Source organism: Vulpes vulpes, chromosome 8, assembly GCF_048418805.1.
Source record: "Vulpes vulpes isolate BD-2025 chromosome 8, VulVul3, whole genome shotgun sequence".
Classification (NCBI taxonomy): domain Eukaryota; kingdom Metazoa; phylum Chordata; class Mammalia; order Carnivora; family Canidae; genus Vulpes; species Vulpes vulpes.
The window spans coordinates 33,644,729-33,669,034 of NC_132787.1; the positions used below are offsets into that span (position 1 = coordinate 33,644,729).

The 24,306-nt window shown below is 44.4% G+C and overlaps 1 protein-coding gene across 1 annotated transcript; it reads right to left on the reverse strand.

Annotated features, from left to right (window-relative positions):
• Nucleotides 1–3,557: 3,557 nt before the first annotated feature.
• Nucleotides 3,558–24,306, reverse strand: BCL2L14 (BCL2 like 14). Its single transcript, XM_025995594.2, has 6 exons — nucleotides 24,107–24,306; nucleotides 18,161–18,603; nucleotides 13,204–13,383; nucleotides 11,149–11,219; nucleotides 8,555–8,821; nucleotides 3,558–4,354 (listed from the first exon to the last, which is right to left on the reverse strand). Exons 2-6 carry the CDS (start codon nucleotides 18,594–18,596, stop codon nucleotides 4,316–4,318), a joined length of 993 nt encoding a protein of 330 aa, XP_025851379.1. The 5' UTR covers nucleotides 18,597–18,603; nucleotides 24,107–24,306; the 3' UTR covers nucleotides 3,558–4,315.

The following is a 24,306-nucleotide window of genomic DNA, read 5'->3' on the forward strand; positions in this document are numbered from 1 at the left end:
CACTTTATTTTTAGATTAAGCATTTTTATGATTCCATTTTGTCACCTTTGTTGGCTTATTAGCTATAAATCTTACGTGACTATGTAGGTGTGTGTATACATTTCAGTGGGGTTTTTTGTAGATTTATAGCATAGATTTTTAACTTTCTAGCCTACTTTTGAGTGAAATTATATACTTCATATATAGTATGGAAACTTACAGTTATATTTCCATCTCTCTCTTCCCAGTCTCTGTACTATTAATCTCATATATTTTATTCTCTATGTTAAAAAGCCCTACAATATATTATTTTTCCTTCAAATGATCCATTATCTTTTAAAGAGATTTAAATAAGAAAGAGTCAGGATGCCTGGGTGGCTCAGCATTTGAGTGTGTCTTTAGCTCAGGGCATGATCCTGGATTTGGGGATCAAGTCCTGCATTGGGCTCCCTGGAAGGAGCCTGCTTCTCCCTCTGCCTATATCTCTGCCTCTCTGTCTCATGAATAAATAAAATATAAATAAATAAATGTATGTCTTATATTCACTCACATACTTTTAATTTCCAGTGCTCTTTCTTTTCTCTAGATAAGATTTCTATTTGGTATAATTTTCCTTCTGCCTAAAGGACTTCATCATTTTTTGTAGTTCAGTTCTACTTGTGTGGACTGTAACTTTTGTACATCTCACAAAGTGTTTCCCCCCCTTTTTTTTTAAACATCTTTTTGTTGGATATAGAATTCTGTGTTGACAGGTTTTTTTCTCTGCTATTTTGAAGATGTTAGTCTACTTTCTTCTGTTTTGTATCGTTTTCCAAGAAAAGCTTGCTATTTTTAGCTTCTCTATGTAATGTGTCTTTTTCTCTGGCTTCTTAAATATTTTTTTCTTTATCACTGGTTTGGAGCAATTTGTGATGGGCCTTATGATGTGTAGTTTTCTACATTTTTTTGTATGTGTGCTTGTCATTCATTGATTTTCTTGGTTCTGTAGGTGTATAGTTTTCATCAAATTTCAAAAATCTTCAGTACACATAAATTAGGCCAATAGAAGTCATCACACAATTCACTGCTGCTCTGTTAATGTTTTCTCCCCAGTCTTATTTCTGTGTTTCATCTTGGATCTATTGCTGTCTTTAAGTTTACTTATCTATTCTTTTATAATGTCTCATTACTGTTCATTCAATCCAGTGTATTTTTCCTCTCAGTTACAGATTTCTTGAGTCATATGTATAATTTGTGTTCTTCCCATGTCCAGCTTTTCCTCCAGCTTATTGAATATATGGAATATAGTTACAGTGGTTTTAATGTCCTTGTTTAATAATTGGGTCAGCTGTATCATTTTGGGGGTGGTTTTTCTTGATTTTTCTGCTCATTATAGGTCTCATTTTCCTACTTCTTTACATATCTTGTAATTTTTAATTGGGTGTCAGATATTGTGAATGTTACCTTGTTGGGTGCTAGATATATTTTTTAAAGATTTTATTTATTTATTTATTTATTTATTAGAGAGAGAGAGAGAGGCAGAGACACAGGCAGAGGGAGAAGCAGGCTTCATGCAGGGAGCCTGATGTGGGACTCGATCCTGGGTCTCCAGGATCATGTCCTGGGCTGAAGGCAGCGCTAAACTGCTAAGCCACTGGGGCTGCCCGGTGTTAGATATTTTTGTGATCCTATAAAGATTCTTGAACTTTGTTCTGGAACACAGCTAATTTACTTGATAACAGTTTAATTCTTTTGGTTCTTGCTCTTCATCTTTCTTAGGAAGAACCAGAAGCATGTTTAATCTAGAGCTTATTTTTTCCCAGTACTGAGGCAAAATTTTTCTGAGTATTCTGACTATTGATATGCAAATTTTGAGGTTTCTCCATTTTGGCAAGTGGAAATAGGCACTATTCCCAGCCCTGTGTGTGCCTTGGAGAGTGTTCCTCTCAATAACTTCTTCACATGCATGTGCTGATCAGTATTCATCTGAAAACTTAATGGGACCTAACCTGGAGATGACTGGAGCTTTGCATGCCATTCTCTTCTGTCCATTATTGCCCTGCAGACTTGAGTTCCCTGGCCTTCTTGGACATCAAGGCTCCAACTCCTCTACTCTGGGAGACTGCTGAGCCCTATTTGGGTTCCCCTCCTTCCAGCACAGCCTGGAAATTCTACCTGCAATATGCTAGGGCAGTCACAGGGCTTTCTTTCTCATCCCTTGGGGATCAGTCCTTCATTACCTGGTACACAATATCTTGAAAACTGGAAACCATTCTTTCATATTTTTTGTCTGTTTTTTTTTTCTCCAGTGTTTTGAATAGAAGAGTAAACTCATTTACTATTACTTCATCTTGCCTGGAAGCTGCAGATGATATTGGAACATTTGGAGAGTTTGTTAAACTACACATATCTTGGGCCACACTCCAATCTCATTGATTTATAGCAGTGAGGCTAGGGTATATGATTTTGCAGTTGTACATTAAAAATATGCCAGGTATTAGATAGACAAAGATAAATTAGACATAATACTTGTTTACAAAGAGTTTATAATCCAGTGCAAAAGACTGGTTCTTATGGCATAATGTATTAAAAATAATGTCTATAAACAGTGTGTTATGGAACATCCTTTTGAAGAAAGGTATCCAAATGTAGCCCTATGGCAGCCAAGGGAGGGTTAGCAAATGCTTCCTGGAAGAAATAAAGGAGTGAATTTGGAAAGATGGGCTGGAGTTAATTAGTGGAATTAGTGGAAATAGGGGGAGAAAGGACCAGGAGGCAAGAACACTTCAAGAGAAAGTATTGTTATGAAGGCTTAGAGGTACAAGGTTGCATAATACATTTGGGAAACTACAAATAGTGTGGAGTGGTTGGATCAACATGGAAGAAGAGGAGGTCTCCAGTGTCTCCATCTGTAAAAGGAAGCTTTTATCCCTAATTTTCTGTGGGAGTACAGTAAGTAAAAGAGAATAACTCATTTTAACTAAGATAGGTAGAGTAGTGAAGCATGTCATATTAGATATGTCCAATTTTCCTGTGAAGCTGAAAGTATGTCTGATTAATTCTTCCATTTATTTGTGGCTCAGGTCATGATCCCAGGGTCCTGGGATTGAGTCCCACTTTGGGCTCCCCACCGGGAAACTGCTTCTCCCTCTGCCTATGTCTCTGCCTCTCTCTGTGTGTCTCTTACGAATAAATAAATTTTTTTTTTTAAATAAACACCTGTTTTATATCAGGCTACATCCTGGGTGCAACAGATCCAGAAATTTTTAAGATTATAATTTGATAGTATTTTTAAAATTGTTTCAGTAGTTGTTTTAAATAATTGTTAAACAATTATGCAACATATATCACTTAACAATAACAGCTCATTCAGAACAGTATCAATTTCAGAAAAGCAATCAGTGACTGCTTTGAGAGGAAATTTTCATCTTACCTGAGGGCAACACATAATATTGAACATAAGTGACCACTTATGAGTGACCACTCAGCACCAAATACCAAGCACTGTTGTAAGCACTTTTTATAAATTAACTTATTCGATCCTCACAGAAATCTTAGTACTATTATTAATTTTTACTTATTTTAACCACAAGATACTCTTTTGACAGTGGTCTTTCCACATATTTATTTTACCACGGACTCATCATTACACTACCAAAAAAATAAAGTTTCAGAGATGTTGAGAAATAGAGGTGGGGTCACTGAGACAGTTGAGGGTGGTGGGAGTAATTATTTTCTGCCAAATTCAAGTTTTTCAAACTGCCAAAGAATTTTTCTAGGGAAGTGAGTCAAAAGGCAGATAATGGCTGTATCTCCCCAAACCAGTGGCTATAGTAGTAAACTCAGGCTCCTGTCTGAACTACATCTATCAACATGAATAGCAACGTCTTCCTAAAGGTAGATTTGAACAATGCCATTATTAGGCCACCCCAAGTGTAGTTTAAAAGTAAATAGTACTAGAAACTGAAGAGTAAGCACATGCACGACTTATCATTTCACCCTCATGGGATCAGCAAATATCTGTAACACAATTTCCCTTAAGTGGCCAAGAGAGGCAAGATGACAGTTTCTGTTCTAAACATTTGAAAGGAAAATTACCACTTATTTTCCTAGACTTCCTACCACATTCAAAGGAGGACCTGAAAAATATGGACATCACAGGCCATGCTACTAAATTTTATGAGCTGGAGACAGACAAGGCCTCTCCTGAGGCCTCTGGATTCACAGGAACAATGATTTTGGAAACTTCAATGTCCCCTCTGCCTTGCACATTTGTATTTTCTCCCACAGTCTATGCTGAGACCAATGTAGACAGGATCCCAGTTAGAGTATTCCAGATGACAGCTCTTCTGATGCTTCAGTCTACCTCTTCATGTGATATTCCAAGTACTTTATCCTAGAAGAGAACAAGAGTAATAGACTCATAACATTCCAGGTTTGATTCACTGTTCAACTGAAAACATATACCTGTGAACTCTCCTCTCTTGTCCCAGGCATGACCCAGGGTTTGGAGACTATGACAGGGTTAGGGGAGGGTTTGGAAAGATGACCAGTGTCCTAGGTATTCCTGAAAGGAAAACATGTGCTAAGGACTTAAGTTACACATCCAGGGCTACCAAGCTACATGGAAAAAAGGTTTTGATGCTGTATTTAAAATTCAAAAGTGTAGATGCTTGATAGGTTGAGGACTATGGAGGATGCAAATCTCTCCTTACAAAGTGCTGTAAAATGGATGAGGTTGCAGGACCACAGGGTAACTATTTGAACAGTGCTTTACAATGAGGAAAAATGGCCAAGGAGTGAATGAAAATCTCATGGTAGCTCATTTAGCATGCTTTTTAGATACAGTTGCTATTCATTTGATTGACTGAATCATTATTCTGGGAGTATTGGCTGAACATCTATGATGTATATAGAAGGAACGGCAGTATTGAGAGACAAAGAGGCATAAAATACCTAGGCCTGCCCTCAGATTTGTAGTTTAGTTGGGAAGATAAGATGCATTTGCACAATATGAGGAATACTGAGATAGTCAGAGACCCTGGAAATCTTGTGCTTGGAAATAATTTTCCTCCTTCTCCACCACTATAAGGGCACCCTGGAGAGCCACCAAAACAGCTGGGGCTAATGGAAGTCCCTAGGTACTTGCCACCCTAGCATCATCTTTCTTTCCTGTTCATGGACACTGAGCACAAGTTTCAGTCCACATCTCCTCCACATTTCAAGAGGTCCTAGCAACTCATAAATATTATTTTATCAACATCTTCCTTCTTTATTTTTTGCAAATCTTCCTCTATCAGCTTTGGGAAAATTAGCCCTTTCTCTCTCATTCTTTATCCTCCTTCTCCTAATTTCCAGCTACATGTTCCAAATTAAACGCAACTGTGGCCAAGACTTAAAATTAGGATTTATAATGGGCCAGAAAAGTAAACTAAAGAATTACAAATGATAAAAAACCCCAATGCCATCAAATTCTAAAGCCTTTGAAAATGCCCTTTATTATTTCTACCAAAAATCCATCTATTTTCTCTAATAAGAACTGTTTTTCTCTCTAGCACCAGCAGCCAAATTAAAAACTAAGTAAATAAAAATATATTTTTCTTTCCTTACTTTTTTGTTTGCTTATTAGAATCAGAACCACCATTTTCATAGCAGATTTATTGAAATATATCACAGAATTCATCCTTCTTAAGTATGTAATTCAGTGGTTCTTAGTATATTCACAGAGTTGTGCAGCTATCATCTTTGCCTGATTTTAGAACATTTTCATCACACAAAAAAGAAACTCCTTATCCATTAGCGGTTACTCCCGATTCCCTCTCCTCTCATCTGTCTCTATGAATTTGCCTATTCTGGATATTTCATAAAAGTGGAATCATAAATGTAGGACCCTTTTGTCTAACTTCTTTCACTTAGCATAATGTTTTCAAGGTTCATCCATCTGGGACATTAAGGAGGGCACATGATGTAATGAGCACTGGCTATTATATAAGACTGATGAACCAACTGAACTCTACCTCTGAAACTAATAATGTGCTATATGTTGATTGAATTTAAATTTTAAAAATGGGGGAAAAAAGTTTATCCTTTTATTTTGTTCCTTTTCATGGCTAAATACCATTCCATTGTATGGATATATCATACTTGGTATTTCCTTTCATCATTCATCACTGATGAACATTTGAGTTGTTTCCACTTTTTGGCTATTATGAATAAATGAATGGTGATATGACCATTCATGTACAAGTCTTTATGTGAACATTTGTTATTCATTTTCTTGGGTTGATACCTAAGAGTAGAATTGATAACTCTATGTCTGATATTTTGGGGAATTGCCAGATTGCTTCCATAGGGGAAGCATGGCTAGTGGGTATGAAATGATATCTCACTATGTTTTTGTTGTTGTTGTTTTAAGTAGACTCCACGCCCAGCGTGGAGCCCAATGCAGGGCTTGAACTCATGATCCTGAGATCAAAACCTGAGCTGAGATCAAGAGCCAGACAATTAACCAACTGAACCACGTAGGCACCCCTTCATTGTGGTTTTGATTTGCATTTCCCTAATGTTGAAATGAAGATGTAAACAAACATCTCTTCATGTGCTTATTTGGCCATTCGTATACCTTCTTTGGAGAAATGTCTATTCAAATTCAGTGTCCATTTTAAAAATTGGGTTTTGCCTTTTTATTTTGAGTTGTGAGAGTTTATTACATATTCTGAATACAAGTTCCTTATCAGATATGGGATTTGAACATATTTTTTCCCATTCTGTGGGTTCTTTTCACTTTCTTGGTAGTGTCTTTTGAAGCAGAAAAATTTTAAATTTCAATTTAGTCCAATTTATTTTTTCTTTTGTTGTTTGTGCTTTTAGTGTAGACTTTTTTATAGAAAACTTCTAGCATTTCAGCTGCATTATCTAACTAAATAGACTTTTGAGACCTGGCCTGTGAGCCCAGTTGATACCTACAATCTCTTTAGAGAAATATATCAATAAGACCAACAAGGATGGTTCTTTCCTATACATAATTACAGTACAGACATGAAGTGTTGTAAGAGGTCAGAGGCTGGGGAGTCCCTTAAGCTAAAGTGGTCAGGAAAGGCCTGGAGCAGAAGAGGGACTTGAGGGGGTCATGGAAGAAAGAACAGTTAGAGCCAAAATAATGTCAAAGAATCTACCCTTTTAGCATGAGTTAAGGCAGCTCAAATTTAGAATACTTGGAGCCTTAGTTGTTCAGATCAGCCACTTAAGGCTATATATCTGGGGCAAATATGGAAAACAGGAAGGAGGGCACCTGGGTGGCTCAGTGATTGAGCGTCTGCCTTTGGCTCAGATGGTGATCCCAGGGTCTTCGGATGGAGTCCAGCATCAGGTTCCCCATGGGAAGCCTGCTTCTCCCTCTGCCTATGTCTCTGCCTCTCTCTGTGTGTCTCATGAATAAATAAATCAAATTTTTAAAAAAGAAAGAAAAAGAAAACAGGAAGGAACAGAAGACTAAGTAAGCTTAACGAAGCCACTGAAGACCATGGTGGGCACTTCAGCCCCTTAGCAAGATCAGCTGTATTTTCCTTCTGGTAGCCAAAAAACCAAGCCTGTTTGGAGGCCTCAGGGCAATGCTGGCCATGCATAAAGCAGACACAAACCTGCTACCTTTGGACCATTCTAGTGGCAAGAGGACTAAGGATAATGTGGGACAAAGGCCTGTCCTTCCCAGGAAGGGTCTGAACAGACAAAAATGCGCTTGCTGAGCCTATTGAGATTTAAAGCTATGGGTTAGAGCATTTTGAAGAGGTGAACCTTATGAAGCCATCTGATTATGGCAGTTTTGGGGAAACCTCAAGGAATGAGGATAAAGAATGGGGAAGAGTTGAGTCTGAGACAGGGAGCTGAAGTTTGTCTGGTTTGCCTGACAGTAAGAAATTAAAAACAGACACAAATTTGGGGTGCCTAGCTGGCTCAGTGGGAAGAGCCTGTGACTCTTGATCTTGAGGTTGTGAGTTTGAGCCCCACATCGGGTGCAGAGATGACTGAAAAAAAAAATAAATACAGTCTATTTTTTAAAAAAACAAACAGATAAAAATATAACTGTTTACTTTTTGATTTATATCAAAATGTCCCTGTCAAAACAGCTATGTCCAAGCAGCAATGAGCAAATATCATGAGCGCCGTATCTTTCTCTGCCTGTCAGCGTCTGAGAGAAAAAGGAACTGTCTGCCTTTCCCTGTCTCACTGCCAGACTTCCACCGCCTGCAAAATTTGTGAAAACAGAAATTATATCTATCTAAACATTTTATATCTCTGTATCTCTTCATTTCCTGTTGTATCTGACCAGTGTCTCTCCTCCAACACACATACCCCATGTACCCTTTGGGAGCTCAGTAAATATTTATTGATGATGAAGATAATCACTACAAATATGTTCCCATCACTGGGATATATCTCTTGCCACTCAACTGTTCTAAATCCATGAGAGCTGCTTCAAAAATGTGTTCCCTTCACTTAAAAAAATAAAAACCCTGAAAAAAAAAAAACCCCATAACTTTCTATTCCACCTCCTCTCAATTCTGGGAAGATTCATTTTGAAATAGGATGCACTTACCCATCCACCCTGCTGCTGGACCCAGGGTGAGAAGTTGTCTTTCAGGTACTTGGTTCCAAATCCCAGCACCCTGTTCATGGGGTGGTTGTCAATGGCAGTGAGCTTGGCCGTGACGTCTATTGCAAGAGCAGCCTTAAAGCCCCGAGCTCTGACCTCTGATTCTCCCCTGGTGTCCACACCCCTTAAGAACTGGTCTGTGATGGTCTTGAAAACAGGGTAGGACAGCCGGTCCTGGAAGCTGTTCATTAAAGCCTTGTCTTTCTTCAACTGTGTGCAAGACGAGATGCATTTAGTACAGCAGCCTGGCCAGTGAAGCAGACTCTCTGGTCAGCAGTGGGCCACAAAAATTTACCCTGGGGGAAACCCTGGATTCTAGACATATGGAGATTTCTTAGTGAGCGGAGACTGGAAATCCTTGAGTTCTGCCTTTGAGGAATTGATAAGCTAAACAGGTTCTCAACAAATATTGTTTCTTATTTTTTAAATTTTTTTAAATTTTTATTTATTTATGATAGTCACAGAGAGAGAGAGAGAGAGAGAGAGAGGCAGAGACACAGGCAGAGGGAGAAGCAGGCTCCATGCACCGGGAGCCCGACGTGGGATTCGATCCCGGGTCTCCAGGATTGTACCCTGGGCCAAAGGCAGGCGCTAAACCGCTGCGCCACCCAGGGATCCCCAAATATTGTTTCTAAAAGGGATATTCTGGGGGTGCATCCGATGCTATGTAAAGATTTTGGTGGATTAGTGTTCTTTATGTGAGCCCTGTCCACCCCCCAACTTCTGCGAGACACAAGGGGCCTGTCTGAATTAGGAATCTGTAGCAAGAAGGACTAATGTCCTCTACAGCAAGAATGGACTCCCTCTGATCAGTGACTGTTGAAGAAGCTAGATTCAAAACCCCAGTGGGGAGCTGGAAGCCTGGACTTTGCCAGAACAGAAGAATCAGATGCCAGAAAGAAACACCTTCCGCAGAGTACCCTGGCCCGTCCCAGCCTTGCTCCTTTGGGTTGCCCCTGGCTCTGGCCTCTCAGACAGGTGCAGGAGGAGGCTTGGTGTGCTCTCAGGGCTGAGCGGCTTTCCAGGCACTAGGGAGCCATGGAGGGAGCAGGCCTTCCCATTGTCACTGTCCCAGGCTAGTGGGAACCCACACCCAGACAGCAAAGTCAGACCTTCTGTGGGTTCCTACCAAAGTCCGCCATGTTTTCTACATAAAGAATGTGAAGTATCACTCCAAATCATCAAACAAAGAGAGATTTTTTGAAGTGGTAATTGAAGGGGTGAAAAGGAAAGCTTCGCCCTATAACCACAGAGGTCTGCTTCACGCCACCTCCTGTCCCTTGCCTCCACAGTTCAGTGCAAGTCCCTGCTTAGGGAAACTGGGAAAGAGGGTGCCATGAGAGAGCCACAGAATCTTCAAGCTGTAAAGAATCCTCAAGGATTTGAATAGACCTCTCTCCCAGTCCAAGGACTGCATCACTGGCATCTACTTGACATTCTTCTGGGGACAGGAAGATCATTCCTTCCCAAGGCAGTCTTCAGTGCTAGAAAGTTCATTCCTAAAATGGAGAAAACCAATCGCCCCATAATGTCTATCCATTGATGTTAGTTCTGGAGGAAAATAGGAGTGCACATTTCATGTTCTTCCTCTGCACCCCTGTTCATCCTCTACTGTGGACCTGAAGCTCACATACCCTGCTGCCTTTTCTTTATCTGCTATCCCTGGTTCTCTCAGTTTCTCATTCAGCACCATCCTACACGCCCTTCACCCTCCCGGACACCATCCTCTGGGGACACCCCTGGCAAATGCATCAAGAGGGGAGCATGTTGGGACTAGGGTAGGCTGGCCGGCCAGTTTCCTCTCTTGTACAAGCCCCATAGGGCCAGACTTCCTCCCATTGATCCTGGTAGGACAAGGAAATGTGTCCACAGGCCAGTCCCTGACTGATGCACCCTAAAGACCACTCAGCAGTCTGTGGGTAAGCACACAGAACTCCCCTCTGCGTACAGTGGGGTCCTGCTTATCAGCTCTGTAGCTGAAGACACCTTCACACCTTCCTGACCAGAAAGGATGGGTCTCGATTTCTCAATGGCAAGAGATCCAAAGTTTCCCCAAGTAGCGCTAACCCGCCTCTCTGCCAAATTGCTGAGAGAGGCCCGGAGCAGAAAACAGTCCGGCCACTCTCCAGGGAGACCTTGGGAAGGATGCCAGCCTCGGAGCAGGCGTGGGACACCGATATCCAGACTCCAGGGCAAATGCAAGTCTAAACTTCCCCAAGGATCAGTTACATGGGGAACCAGATTCATAATTCTCTTCAGCGAATTTTAATTTATTGGTGTCTTTTCTTGCAATAACAAAGTTGCATTTTTCATTTCCAAAAATTCCAGGGAGGCTCCAGAAGGTTTACTTATGTTTTCCAAAGTGATTCATTTTTGAGATGCTGCCAGCGTGAAGAATTTTCACTCCAAGGGAAATAAAACTCAGGACTAAGTGGAAACCAGAACTTGCAAAGGAATACAATCTGGAGTACGATTCCATTCTCCGTCCCAGTGCGTGGGCACAGAAAGAAATCACATTAGTTCAAGAAGCTCCATACCTCTCTTTCCAACTGATCCCCTGAATATTTCAGCAGCTCAACGATTTTGGCTATTATCTGATCTTCTCCGTCTGTCAGGAGGAAATTCCAGTTATTTCTTTCAAGAAAAAATATAATCTTAATTTTTCTTCCCTCTCCCCTCTACCGCCCCACAATTCTTGCAGCCTGCTTAGGGATTGAGGGAGACATGTGCTCTGTAATTCTTAGCAACTTAACTCTTCCCTCACCTTGTCTGACGAGGCACCAACCAGACACCCTCTCCTACAGACCCCTCCTTTCCTTTCTTCTTTTTTCCCTTGGCACCCCCACTTCTCGCTACGAAATGCATCCTATATTCATTGTAAAAATGTTGTTGACCGTGTTAGTTCCACCACTCATGATCCCATCTCTGAAGATAGTTGGGAGAACTTCTCTCTGGTCTGTAGGATTCTCCTGAGCAGACGGTGCTTTTTCCACATGGACACCATAAATTCCATTTGGTGCTATACCCCCTTTGTGCTGCTAGAAAGTGCAGAGCCTGATCTGCGGCTCCCATCTAAGAGGGGGTTACAGTCTTCTTGGCCTGCATTTTGGGGAATTTAAACTCATTCCTAAACCCACCTTATTTTCCCACTAGTGTTTTCATTTTACATTATCTTTCAAATGTGGTCTCTTTTATCCTCTGAACAGTGTATACTTGGTCTGCTGTCTTTACAACAAGGCAGGGGATAAATAAAATTATTAAGTTCTCCCACCCCAAAGGCTAACATGGCAGGGGGATGGAGATACGGCTGCAGTCGGTGTGTAGTGTGTATGTTGGAACGGGGGAGGTGGAGTATGTTTTTTCTTATCTCAAAACATGCTAACTACTGACCAGGAGGAAAATGATCATTGCTATAGAACAGAATCCGAACAGAGATAAGCTAGTTACTGATCCAGAGGCACTTCTCCTTCATGGCACAATCTCCGAAGTCATGGAGTGAGGAGGGGAAGGGAGGCCGGGAAATGAATCCAGCCCATCACATCCCAAGAAGGTCCAGCGCCCATGCGAGTTTTTATCTGTCGCGGCCGCCTCTCTCAGGAAACGTTGCTGTAACAACGGCCTGCATTTGTCAGGTGCACAGACCAGAGCCTTAGCTCGAGGCTGGTGCAGGGTATTGCTTTATGTCTCCCAGACACCCAGGGGATAACAATAAAGTGGATACACTTTTCAGCACACGCAGACGGACCTCCTCTCCTCCGGCACCTCACTCTAAGCCTGGGTGGTACTGTGTGCTCCCAACAAGACTGCACGAGGCTGGTGGTCTCAGCACTCTGCTCCCAGGGCTGGGGGACACCCACGCCAACACCTGGTCCTTTGGCCTACTGCCAACCCTGGGGCTCCTCTGCCCCAGCCCCTCTGCTGGTGTTGGGGTGAGTGGAGCCAAGAGCAGGGACAATCGTCTGTGGGGGAAAAGAGGAGCCAACTTCTCTTCCTGTGCATCTAGTTCTGCTCCCCTAAACTCCAGAATTCCTGCCCCTCCAATGGGAGCTTTGGTCCTAGATCCTGCTACGGTTTTGCTGACAGGTTTTGCTGACAACTGACCCTGTCTGGTCACAACCTCTCAGTTCTGCTTTGTGTTGTGCACAGACCGACATCTGACAACACCCTGCTCTTTCACAGGAGCCCAGGGCAGTGTTAGAAATCCCTGGGCTGATGCACCATCGACACCTCGAGCAATTCCATAAGCAAAATGGTCCTCGACCAACACGACCAGATGAAATGCTGCATTTCCCTCTGTGGTCCAGGCTGAGTGCTGGCTTTCTACTTCCTCCTCTCCCTCAGCAAGAGGCTTTTCTTTGCACCTAGCAGTGAGCTTGACACGGTGCTTCAGAGCATTGGTGGTGCCCTCCCCTTGGCATGGGCTGGTCTCAAAAGCTAAAAAGGTCAGCGCCTGCTGTGTGGTGCTGTCATGCCACAGAGGCGCCTCAGCCGCAGAGCGCTGTGCTAGTGAAATACATGCCTGCGCCTCTGCCTCTGCCTGGCGAACACTCCACCCGACCCGAGCAGCCCAGGCGTGCAGAAGGGGAGTCTACCTTTCTTAGCACCGGCGGCTCTAGGCGGGGGCAACAGGCCCTGGTTCTGGAGGAAGTGATGGACAAAACTCCCTTTGGACTTGCAGCTTCCTCCCGGGTCGTGGGGCTCCTCAGGCGGGGGCCAGGAATAAACAATTTCAGCAACGCGGTTGGCAATTGAAACAACTTTCGAGTCTACAGCTGAAACAAGACAAAAATGGTGCTGAGAGGCCCTTCCCAGAACTTTGTCTGGCTCATTGGTATGCACAGCCCCCACCCCCCCCAAGTGAAAAGCCCGGCCTAAGAGGGAGAGGAAACTGCCCCCGGGTGGGGTGTGTGTGTGTGTGTGGAGGGGGGAGGCCATTCCTCAGAAAGCCCTGGTAGTTGCCTGGCAGAGGCAGGGGTGGGGAGGAGTACACAGAGGAATGATTGCCACCTTGAAACAATTGCCCTTCTGCACCCTCTTTTTGAAGCCTTGCAACATTAGGGTCCCCTTTCCCCTTTGCGAGGGAAGAAACACAAAAGAATGTGCTTAGTCCTTTGCTCAAGGGAATGCTCATTATGCTTTTATTTTTATTCCTTTTTTTTTTTTTTGAACATCCTTTATATCTTGGAGAGCTGGCCCCAATGTGCATAGGAGGGCATTCAATAGTTTGACAAGCCTTTGGGGGTTGGTCACTGAGGAGAGAGAAATATCCCTGCTCTCAGGCCATATTCATTACTCAAGCCCATTATCAAGTAAACACCGAACTCCCCTTGCTCTTGCTCTCAGAGTTATGGTCTTCTCTCTCATCCACGTCTAATGGGAAACATCCAATTAATGCCGGTAGGTAAACCGAGATACATAAAGTGCAATCCATGTATGCCTTTCAAGAATTTATCATTCAGGAAAAGAGTTATGTATTTGCATACATCACTGCAGAATACAGCATATGGGGACATGAAACTTTAAGTGGCAGTGGCCCCCTGAACGTCCTAGCCTGTGAAGGACAAGTCAGCTCTGGCTCTGGTCAAGGCTGGGGTCGGGTGGGGTGGGCAGGTGGTACCGGTGAGTTACTTGGTACCAAAATTTTCATTGTTGATTTGTCACGAGAAATTTGTACAAGCTCTGTCTTTGATGTCATATGGAGCATATGTAATATGTGAAAAACACTACTATTCCATTCACTCGCTTGAAGAAAGTGACAGTGGGGGTTTAGCAAGAAGGTTGGAGTGTCCAGGGTAACTCCTGGTTTCTGAATCAGAAATGGATAAGAGAGGCAAGGCCTGGGTCCCAGGGGGTAAGGGGAATTGTATCACTGGCTTTGACATCCCGTGGAGCTGCTGAGGTGATTTCTTCCCTCTCCCTAGATTCCTACATGAGAACTTTGGTGCTCTCTGTTCACACTCTGGGCATCACTGGGAGGCCACGGGAACTAATGCTTTGTCAACAATGCTTTCCTTTAAAAAAGGGCATGATGGTTTCTTAAAAAGCCACATTTTTCATGCGTGGCCCATAGGGTTCAAAAATAGATAAGGAGAGAATTGAGAGACGAATTAGAAAGTCAAAGAGAAAAGGATCGGGACCCCTGGGTGGCACAGCGGTTTGGCGCCTGCCTTTGGCCCAGGGCGCGATCCTGGAGACCCGGGATCGAATCCCACGTCGGGCTCCCGGTGCATGGAGCCTGCTTCTCCCTCTGCCTGTGTCTCTGCCTCTCTCTCTCTCTCTGTGACTAACATAAAAAAAAAAAAAAAAAGAGAGAAAAGGATCGATGCTTTTCCTTCCAATTTTAACAACCAGACCAAAGACATACTTTCTACCTTATTGCAGCCCAATTGGCCTCCTCTGGGACATTTGCCACCATGGCCCCTGGCAAAGAAATGGGGAAAGGCTGGATCCCAAGGCCAGAGTGAACCTTCTCTTGTGTGTGCAAAAGAGAGGAAAGGACAGCTTACATTCTCTTCCTCTATAACCCTGTGCAACCTGTCTAGGGTGGTCAGCACATGGCTCTCCCCCTGGGAGTCAATCTGGGTGCCCATCTTGCACCCAGAGGAGGCAGATGAAGGCCTCAGAGGCTGTCCCTTCTCATCCTCCAGCCCCCGCCATGTGGCAGGGAGATCCTGAGGCCACTGGTGGGCGCGGAAACAGCCACCCTGACTCCATTTCTATGAACCGGTGGATACGGAGTGAGGGAGGCAAGTGACATATGTGCAGGAAAAAGTATAAGCAAACACATTCCGACTCAGATGAGCCAGCTCATGTTAAACTAGACTCTCATTTTAAATACCTTAATTTTAAACACGGAGCAAAGAAAAGATTCCCTTCTTGTTAAGAGTCTATCTCATCTGATGGGTAAGGGAAAATTAGATGGGGCAGGGAGAGGACAGAAAGGCTGTCCATCCTTTGGGGTCTCTGGTGGCAGAGGACGTCATTTTGGTGCTAAGGAGAGCAAGGGAGCACAGTTGAGAGGTTGCCAGTCAGCCTTTGGCCTGAGGCATTAAAAAAAATTTTTTTAAAGATGTATTTATTTACTTGAGAGAGAGAGAATGAGAGAGAGAGCATGTATGCTCAGGAGAGAGGGAGAGAATCTCAAGCAGACTCCCTGCTTTGCTTGAAGCCTAAGTCAGGGCTCAATCTCATGACCTGGAGATCATGACATGAGTGGAAACCAAGAGTCAGATGCTTAATGGACTGAGCCATCCAGGTGCCCCCCCACCCAAAGCATTTGTTTTAAGGAGAAGGGGCAGGGCATTTCTCTATGGTTGAGACTGCTATTTCCTTCCTTGTATTCATTTTCTTTGTCCTTAGCAAGAGACCCCTGAGATGTCACAGGCAGCAACGAGTTCAGCTGAACGGACCGCATTTTCCAGCCTTCCTTACAGTAAAGAGTGGCCAACAGTTGTAAGAAAAGTTGAGTACAGGTTCAAGAAAGCTCTCAAAAAGGGAACAGAATCATCTAGAATGAAGATACTCTTTGTGTCAATCTGTCCCACTTGCTTCCTCTTCTTCCTGCTTGAAAAGTACAGGTGATAGCTGGAGTCTCTGCAGCCACCTTGAAATATAAGGTGACTCTGAGGTTGGAAGCCAGTAGCCAAGGGATCACAGAATAAGAATCTCTAATGATTTTTGGAGCTGCCATATCAGGCCTGGCCTGCCAAACTTTGATTTTCTCTTATAGAAGGGAAAAATACTCTACATTATTGAAGCCATAATTTGAGTTTTCTACTCTATGTATCTGAACCCAATCATGACTGTATCATTTCACATGCAGCAAATCCTAGCTGTGGATACAAGGGTTCACAAATCAAAGAACTTGGGTTGGTATTGACACCCATTCTTCTACCTCCTAGACTTTGATCTTGGGACATAACCTTATAATTCTCACTGAAGCCTGATGTCTGAGTCCTGGAAACAGCAGCAAGGTCTAAACTGTGACCTGCAGTTAAAAGGACCCGGGTGACACCGACTGTTAAGCTCTGATTTATATGTGGCAAAATAGAAACAGAATGTGAAGCTCTCTTGAGTCACATCCAATGTAAAAACCAACTAACTACTCACAAAATTAAAAAGCAGGCAAGAAAAAGGTGAGAAGGGAGGATACATTGAATGTAAATGTCTATGGCAAGGGCTCCTTGGGAAGTAATCATTTTGGGGCACCTGGGTGGCTCAGTGGTTGAGTGTCTGCCTTTGGCTCAGGTCATGATCCTAGGGTCCTGGGATCGAGTCCTGCATCAGGTTCCCTGCATGGAGCCTGCTTCTCCCTCTGCCTATGTCTCTGCATCTCTGTGTCTCTCATGAATGGATAAATAAAATCTTGAAAAAAAGGGGAAGTAATCATTTCTACTATTTTAGAGATACTATTTTATCTCTATCTGTAGAAAGATCTTAGAAATTTTAATAAATAAAAAAAGGCAAATGACACTTCAGTACTATTGAAATACAGAATTCCTTTATCACAGGAAACCCAGATTAAAGTCTGTAAATACTTCCTCTGTCTCTCGGCAAAGTCCAAAGTATAGCCAAGCAGAGAAGCCTATTTGGGGGCCTCCAAACTGTTCTGTATGGTCCAGAGCTCAGCTACCATCTGTACTATTGCAGGGTGGCAAGAGGATGAGTCCTCCCAGATAATCTCACCTCTAACTTCTGCTGTTCTAAAATTTTCTAAGTCTAATGGGAAGTAAAAGATTCCTTGATCCTAGTGAGTGAGTGAAAACTGCCAAGTATGGGTAGATTCTCCAAGTAAGCCAGGACAGTCACACCACTCTTAAAAATTGAGACATTACTGCCACCTGTTGACTAATTATTGACATATTACCCCAACCATGAAACCCAGCAGGAGAGGGGGCTTTCTTTCAAAATCTGGGCAGCGGGCACTTGGCATCGTTGATGGCTTGTGGATGAAGGGCAATGCTCTGTGGTGGAGCCCTTCATGAAAGTGTTTTATTCAATATAATGCATTCTGCCCCACTGAGGAAAGGTTTTGTTGAAATGCTTCTCAGTTGTTTGTTTTTGTTTTTTTAGAGTGCTTTATAAAAGTATTATTATTATTATTATTATTATTAAAAGTATTTTTGTATAGAGCTCCTTGATCTTTCCATCCATCCTAAGAGATCGGGAGGGTGGGACACCCTGGTGTACAGATGGAAACAGAGGTCCGGACAGGTGAGCTGATTTACCGCAAGAGAACAACAGCCTGAACCCCTGCAGAGGGCTCTGCCCTCCATGCCGGTCTCTGGCACAGAGGATCAGGATTTTGGGCAGCAAGATTATTTCTAAAGTGGAGCCAGAAACCAGTCCTGCCACCCTTCACTGCCAGCCTCTTACTTTCTGCTCAGTCTCGAGAAAAGCAGGGCAATCATGACTGAATATTAACAAGCTGGGAAACTGAGGCACAACAGTGTCCTGTCTCAGGCCACATTACCAGCTGGGAGGATGAAACGCCACACACACAAAGAAGGGAAAGATTTTGTTGTGGGAGAGGAAGCCCGCAAAGCCTACCTTCCTGCTCCCTGCGCTGTTCCATGTTAGTAAGGGACCGAGACCAGTGCTGGCTCCGATGACCATCTTCCTGTTCTGCTGCCGTCTGGCCCTCCGCACGGAACACAGGTGAGTGCTGGGAATCTTCCTCTTTTTCTGTGACTCCAAAGAGTGTTCTCCAGGAGGACTTTTTCTTGGCTGGGCTGAAGGGCTTCTCACTGGATGGGGAATTTCTGCAAGGCCATGACACCTGTGTCTGTGAGTCATTTGCCACCCAACCCCTTGGTCCTTTCTGGGAGAAACCTTGTCTTCTCAGCAGCCTTGGCGAGAAGATGGCAGAGGTGTTCTTGAAGACATGGTGTCTGGCATAGAACAGCAGGATTTTGAATTCTATGCTGTCTGTGTCATCATCATCCAGGGGGATCTCCTCCAGATCACAGGAACTGGTGGTGCACATGATGAGCCTGCAATGACAAAGCCCACACGTGTCCTTTTACCTGGGAGCACACTACTCTCCATGGTCAGGGGAGACAGGCGTGGAACTCCATGAACATTTAGTGAGCACCTATGCTGTTTGTGCAGGGAGGCAGGAAGTCATCAGAAGTGGAAAATCCAGAGTTCCTTCTGGAAGTGCAGTCTGAGACGAGGAAAAGAGGAGGTGCATAGACAGCTCCACGCAGAGAGTGGACAAAGAGCTGGATCAGGATTGCAGATAGCCAGTGTGGGGAGAAACAGCGAGCTTCCAAGGGAGAGCAAGCGAAATCCCTTGACAGATAATAAAGGTTTATGTGGGGGGCACCTGAGTGGCTCAGCAGTTGGGCATCTGCTTCTGGCTCAGGTCACGATCCCAGGGTCCTGAGATCGAGTCCCACATCGGGCTCTCTGCATGGAGCTTGCTTCTCCCTCTGTCTGTGTCTCTGCCTCTCTCTCTGTGTGTCTTTCATTAATAAATAAATAAAATCTTTAAAAAGAAAAGAAAAGAACGGCTTATGCGGGTGAGTGAACAGGGTGGACAGAGGGCAGACTATGGTTGAGTCTAGGATCTAGAACATGTGTGGAGAGTGGTGAGAGAGCTGGTGCTTTGTGCATGGCTGGGGCGGAGGGACGTGGAGGGACAGGAAGTGAAATGCCAACTCCGGGGCCTTTGAACATGTGACTGAAAGTTTTCTTTGTTTTCTCAATCGGTTCCATCAGTACATCTCAACAGGAGCCCCAAACCATGGGAGGCAGTTAAAGGGCTTCTTGGGGAGGGTAGGTGAGCAAAGGGGGAGGCTAATTCAGCAGAAGGAAATGCCTGGGGTCCCTGACCCTTCCCAGCCTCTCTTCCTTCTTCCTTTATGGTCTGCATTGGCTTGTATGGGTCTAAGCTCCGCAGACCTGCCTCAGGTAACTGAACATAAACAAAGCTTGAGGGTTATGGTGTGAGGTGTGGGGGTCAAGACCACTGTGCTCCCTCCTCACTTCCAGTTTCTCATGTCCCCGTCCTATTCCAGGCTTCAAAGATCTTTTCTTCCCTCACCCTCTCCCAATATCACAGTCACGTGATGCATCACGGTACAACTTTTGCTGTCTGGGATCCCTTGGACATCTTCGGAAAGCACTTGCTCCTCTGTTCACATTCTTCCCCTCCCCCGCCACATGGTCCCACAGGGCAACAGTTTGCCCCCTTCCTGGTGGGGGTGTCAGTCATCCCCATTAGGATCCTTTCCCAAGTCTGCCTAGGTTTATTCTCTTCTTCTTAACACAAGATAAGCCCCACCAGGGCAGGCCTGTTCGTGTGCTGTTTCCTCTCTGTCACACACCCAGTACCTGCAATAATGCCTGGCACAAAAAGGCACTTGACAATGGCTTGTAGAATTTTTTTCCTATTCCAAGACAGACTGGGCTCAGATCCTAGCTCTGCCACTAGAGGTTATGTGACTTGTCTCTATAACTTGGTTTATCACTTTTTTTTTTTCAAAGATTTATTTACTCATGAAAGAGAGAGAGAGGCAGAGACATAGGCAGAGGAAGAAGCAGGCTCCTCCCAGTTTGTCATGTTGAAAATGGGGATGATAACAGTACCCAGTTCATACTGTTATGAAGATGAAATTAATTAATATTTGTAAAGCATTTAGACTAGAACTTAAGTTTTTGAACAAGTGCCTGATTAAGTCTTTCATTGCAGAATATTTATGAAACTCACTTTGAGCACAAGTGATTTAGTTAAGCTCCAAGGGGGTTCCAGATGGCATTAGAAGAGTGCAATATTTGGAATGAGGAGTTGGGTTGAAGAACTGCTTTTTTTACTTATTGGCAAAGGGACTGAGGCAAATCACTAGCCTCTTTGACTTACATAGTTTTCTACTTACAAAATGTGACTCATGTTATCTAACTCATTGACCATGGAAGAGGACTAATTAAAATGTGAAAATCCTTAAAACAAGTGTTGGTCTGCACAGAGTAGTGCTTTACATATTGGTTTCTTGATTTAGGTAATCTAGTTTATGTCCCGGCTCATCTGTCTGCTAGCTGTGTGACTGGGTACATTTCTTAATTTATTTGGATCTCCATTTGCCATCTTCAAAATGGAGATTAAAAAAACAGAACAAAACAAGGGGCACCTGGGTGGCTCAATGGTTGACCTTTGGCCCAGGGCGTGATCCTGGGGTCCTGGGATCGAGTCCCACATCAGGATCCCTGCATGGAGCCTGCTTCTCCCTCTGCCTGTGTCTCTGCCTCTCTCTCTCTCATGAATAAATATATAAAAATTTTAAAACAAAAACAAAAACAAAAAACTCTGCTTCATCAAATTTGCATGTGGATGGATAAAAATAATTAGTGTGTGTAAATCACTTAAAATAGTGCATGGCAGATGATAAACGCTCAAGAAATATTGGCATTATTATGTACTACAATTATTTTAATAGGTCACATTTTTGTGAGTAAATATTAATGTAAAAGCAAGCTCATCAATGCTTCATTATCTAACTAGTGACTTACAAATATTAGTTTCTTTACGAAGGCCACATTCTTCCTATAGATTCATATGTATATGTACATAGTATGTGTGTATATAAAGTATCTATTCTGTAAGGTATGAAGGCTGGGACCTGGTCGGCTTTTTCAGCACCTAGCATGATGCCTGACATATGTAAGTTCTCCATAAATATTTGATGAATGAATGAAAAATGATTATAGAGCTGCCAAATAAAATACAGGACATCCTATCAAATTCGAATTTCAGATAAGCATATATTTTAGTATAAATATGTCCCCAGTATTGTATGGAACATACTTATACTTCAAAAAAAGTATTTGTTGTTTATCTGAAATGCAGATTAAACTGGGTATCTTGCATTTTTGTGCAAATCTGGCAACCGTATGAATGAAAGATATAGTTTAGAAATATTGAGAACTGAGGCACACAAAAGCAACTAAAGTGGACCAAAGAGAGAATGAACAACCTGAGACAAGCTAGAGAAGGAGCCAGAAGGGGTGAGGGGAGAGAGCAGGACAGGCGTTCAGAACTGTGGCAGCAGCACAGGCGTAAGGAGCTGTGCCCAGGTGAAAACCCGGGGCAGGGAAGTGTCAGGACAGAAGTGATAAAGTTTAAAATGTGAAGCTTCCTTTGGAATTGGGCAGCTCGAGAATGGCACCAGTGAGAAATACACTCAAGTCCTGCAGGAACGAGGTCTTGAGTGGGAGGGTGAGCCCTCTCTTCAAGCCATACTATGCATCCAAAGACACTTGCATGTAAGTTAAAAAAAAAAACACAAAAACTCCCAAAGCTTTCTAAGGTAGTGGGAAGACTTGAAAACTCTGTGTGTGTGTGTGTGTGTGTGTGTGTGTGTGTGGCACTGACCAGAGAGGAAGTGTCCTGACTTCTTTAAGAAACAAGCTTGCTGAATGCTGATGCAGGAGCAGCATCAGAAAAGGAAAAAACCAAGGAGGTCAAGATGGAGCAGGGTCTTTCCATTTTTGCGAAAGAAGAGATTTTTGTCATTTTACAGGTACAGGAAGGAACAGAGTCCTTGCTCCCCCTGCCCCCAGCCCCCCAATATGTGAGACTGAAAATGAGAGAGAAGCAGAAAGCATTGCAGTGCTGAGGCCATGGCCTGGATGAGGCAATCCTACTGCGAGCTGCGGGGTGCAGGGGTGCTGTGATCCTGGCCTGGAAACCCCTGGGCTGAAACAAATAGCTGACACCTAAAAGTATTAGTTTGGACACTTTAAATGTGTTTAACAAGCGTAGGGTTCCCCCACTACCCCCCAAATGATCTTCATTGAAAAGGATCCTGCTATATTTGTAGCTAAGTCTCATTTTAAAAGCCACATTGGGGGAGTTTACCCCATGTCGGATCCCTACTGCTCTCAGCCATTCCTGTTGAAAGTAAAAGCCCAACTTTTGGGATTGTGGAAACTTACACCATAAATTTTATGCATGTATGCAGAAAGGAAGTCCGGGTCCTCCCCCTCTCTCCGCCCCCACCCTCCCCAGTGGGCTGGATCAGACCCAGGAGTGGGGAAGCAGCTGCAGAAGAACACCTGTGAGGCTTAGGCTACTTCAGTGATGGGACACAGCCTACTCCTCCCACACCCTGTTTGTCTCCTTATCTGGAACAAACGATGGCAAACCTACTTTGGAAAGCAAGGTTACAGAGCTGCTTGGATTGGCCTCTTTCCCCTTGCCCCAGTCACTGAAATGGCTAAAGCCCCCCCCACCCCAGTTCCCTGCCCCCACGGTCCCCGCAGCCTGGCCTTTGGGAGCACCCAGCAGAGAGGGCAGTGTGGCTGCCCAGCGTGTTAAAGTGGGGAAGCTCCTCAGCTGTCATCTATCACCAGACCCCTCCGGGGAGTTTTAGCAGTGGATTCGTTTGTCAAGGTTAGATTTCTCTTCCCTTCCCTTGGCAGGTAATGGATAAGCGTGCGTGCTCTGTGATTCCAGCACAGAGGCTGCCACAACCAGTGCCTGGAGCTGGTGGGGAAGGAGTTGGCTCACGTGGCTGTGGCTGGGCCCGCTGGGGGTGGGGGTGTTGGGGGCACCTGCTCCGGCCCAGCTGAAGAGCTGCCTTCCACCGCCTTCCACTGCTCTGGGCAGAGGAGGCCCGGGTGTCACCTGTGCCTGGAGACACTCCTCCCCAAGGGAGCTTCCCCAACCACAGTTTCAGCTCAGTTTTGTCTGGTGGCCCTGAGCCTCCCCGGTCAGCACCCTATGCCCCGCTGTGCACTTCAGAGCCTGTCTGTCCTTTCCCTTTGTCCCTGGACTTCAGACTTTTTAGTACCTCCAGGCCTCTCCCCTGCTTGTCATCTCTGAGGATGACCTGTTTTTTAATCTAAGGGTAAAATGAGGCAAAAATGTCTTAACTTCCCATGTTAGTGAAACAGAAGCACTGAGGCTGGAGGGTGAGGGGTGGGAACTCAGAGAGGAGGGAGCCTTCTAGAAGGGGAGGGAGAGCGACTGTCCATTTTACCTGGGCCTCATGCCCAGGGAAGCCACTGAGGGTCTGCAAGAGCTAGACCACGTTCCCAGCAGGTGCTTAGCACTCTGGGTGCCAACCCAGGGATTCCTGTCCTCAGCCCCATCCTTGCTCTAGAGGTGGGAGTTGGCATCTCCATGGGCTCCTGACCACTGATAGGCGGTTGCATCATCACACACACGCTGTCATATACTCAAAGAGGCCTGCGTAATGTTAAAAACCATCCAGCCAGTTACGTACACTTAACTGCACTATCTCAAACCCCCTGTAGCAAAGGAGAAATGAAAGAGAAACCTCAGAGAGCTGTCTCTCCTCTTCCTGGACACCCCAACAAACTAGATTCTTGCCTGTCATCTTATTTCCCGAGACTGACATGATAAGACTTTCGAATAAAGCCAGTCAACCTCTCCTCTGGTTAGATTGGCCTCCTTGGCAAAACCAGGCCTGAAGACTCAACCGTGGCCTCCTGGGGAGGCTGAGAACCTAGACTGGTGCTTCCTGGTGTTACCTGGGAATGGAGCTGGCTCTGGCTTCTCCGGCTCCAGGTCAGGTGGCAGCAAGGGTAGTTCTATACCTGAGTCTCTCTCCGTAAAACTTAAGAGGAAACTTTCACCGGGTCTTCTGGGCTTCTCATTTAGGGAGGTACATGGGATGAAGACTCACTTGGCTGTAGCCTCTGCAGGTTGGGGACCCAGGCTGAAGTAAGCC

Bases quoted from the DNA above. Each gene is read 5' to 3' on its own strand.
- BCL2L14 (XM_025995594.2), bottom strand. From the start codon at position 18,596: ATGTGCACCACCAGTTCCTGTGATCTGGAGGAGATCCCCCTGGATGAT. The intron at 13,384-18,160 runs GTAGGCTTTGCG...GTCTTGTTTCAG, and splicing joins ACAGCGCAGGGAGCAGGAAG to CTGTAGACTCGAAAGTTGTT. The intron at 4,355-8,554 runs GTAAGTGCATCC...GTTCTCTTCTAG, and splicing joins TCCAGCAGCAGGGTGGATGG to GATAAAGTACTTGGAATATC.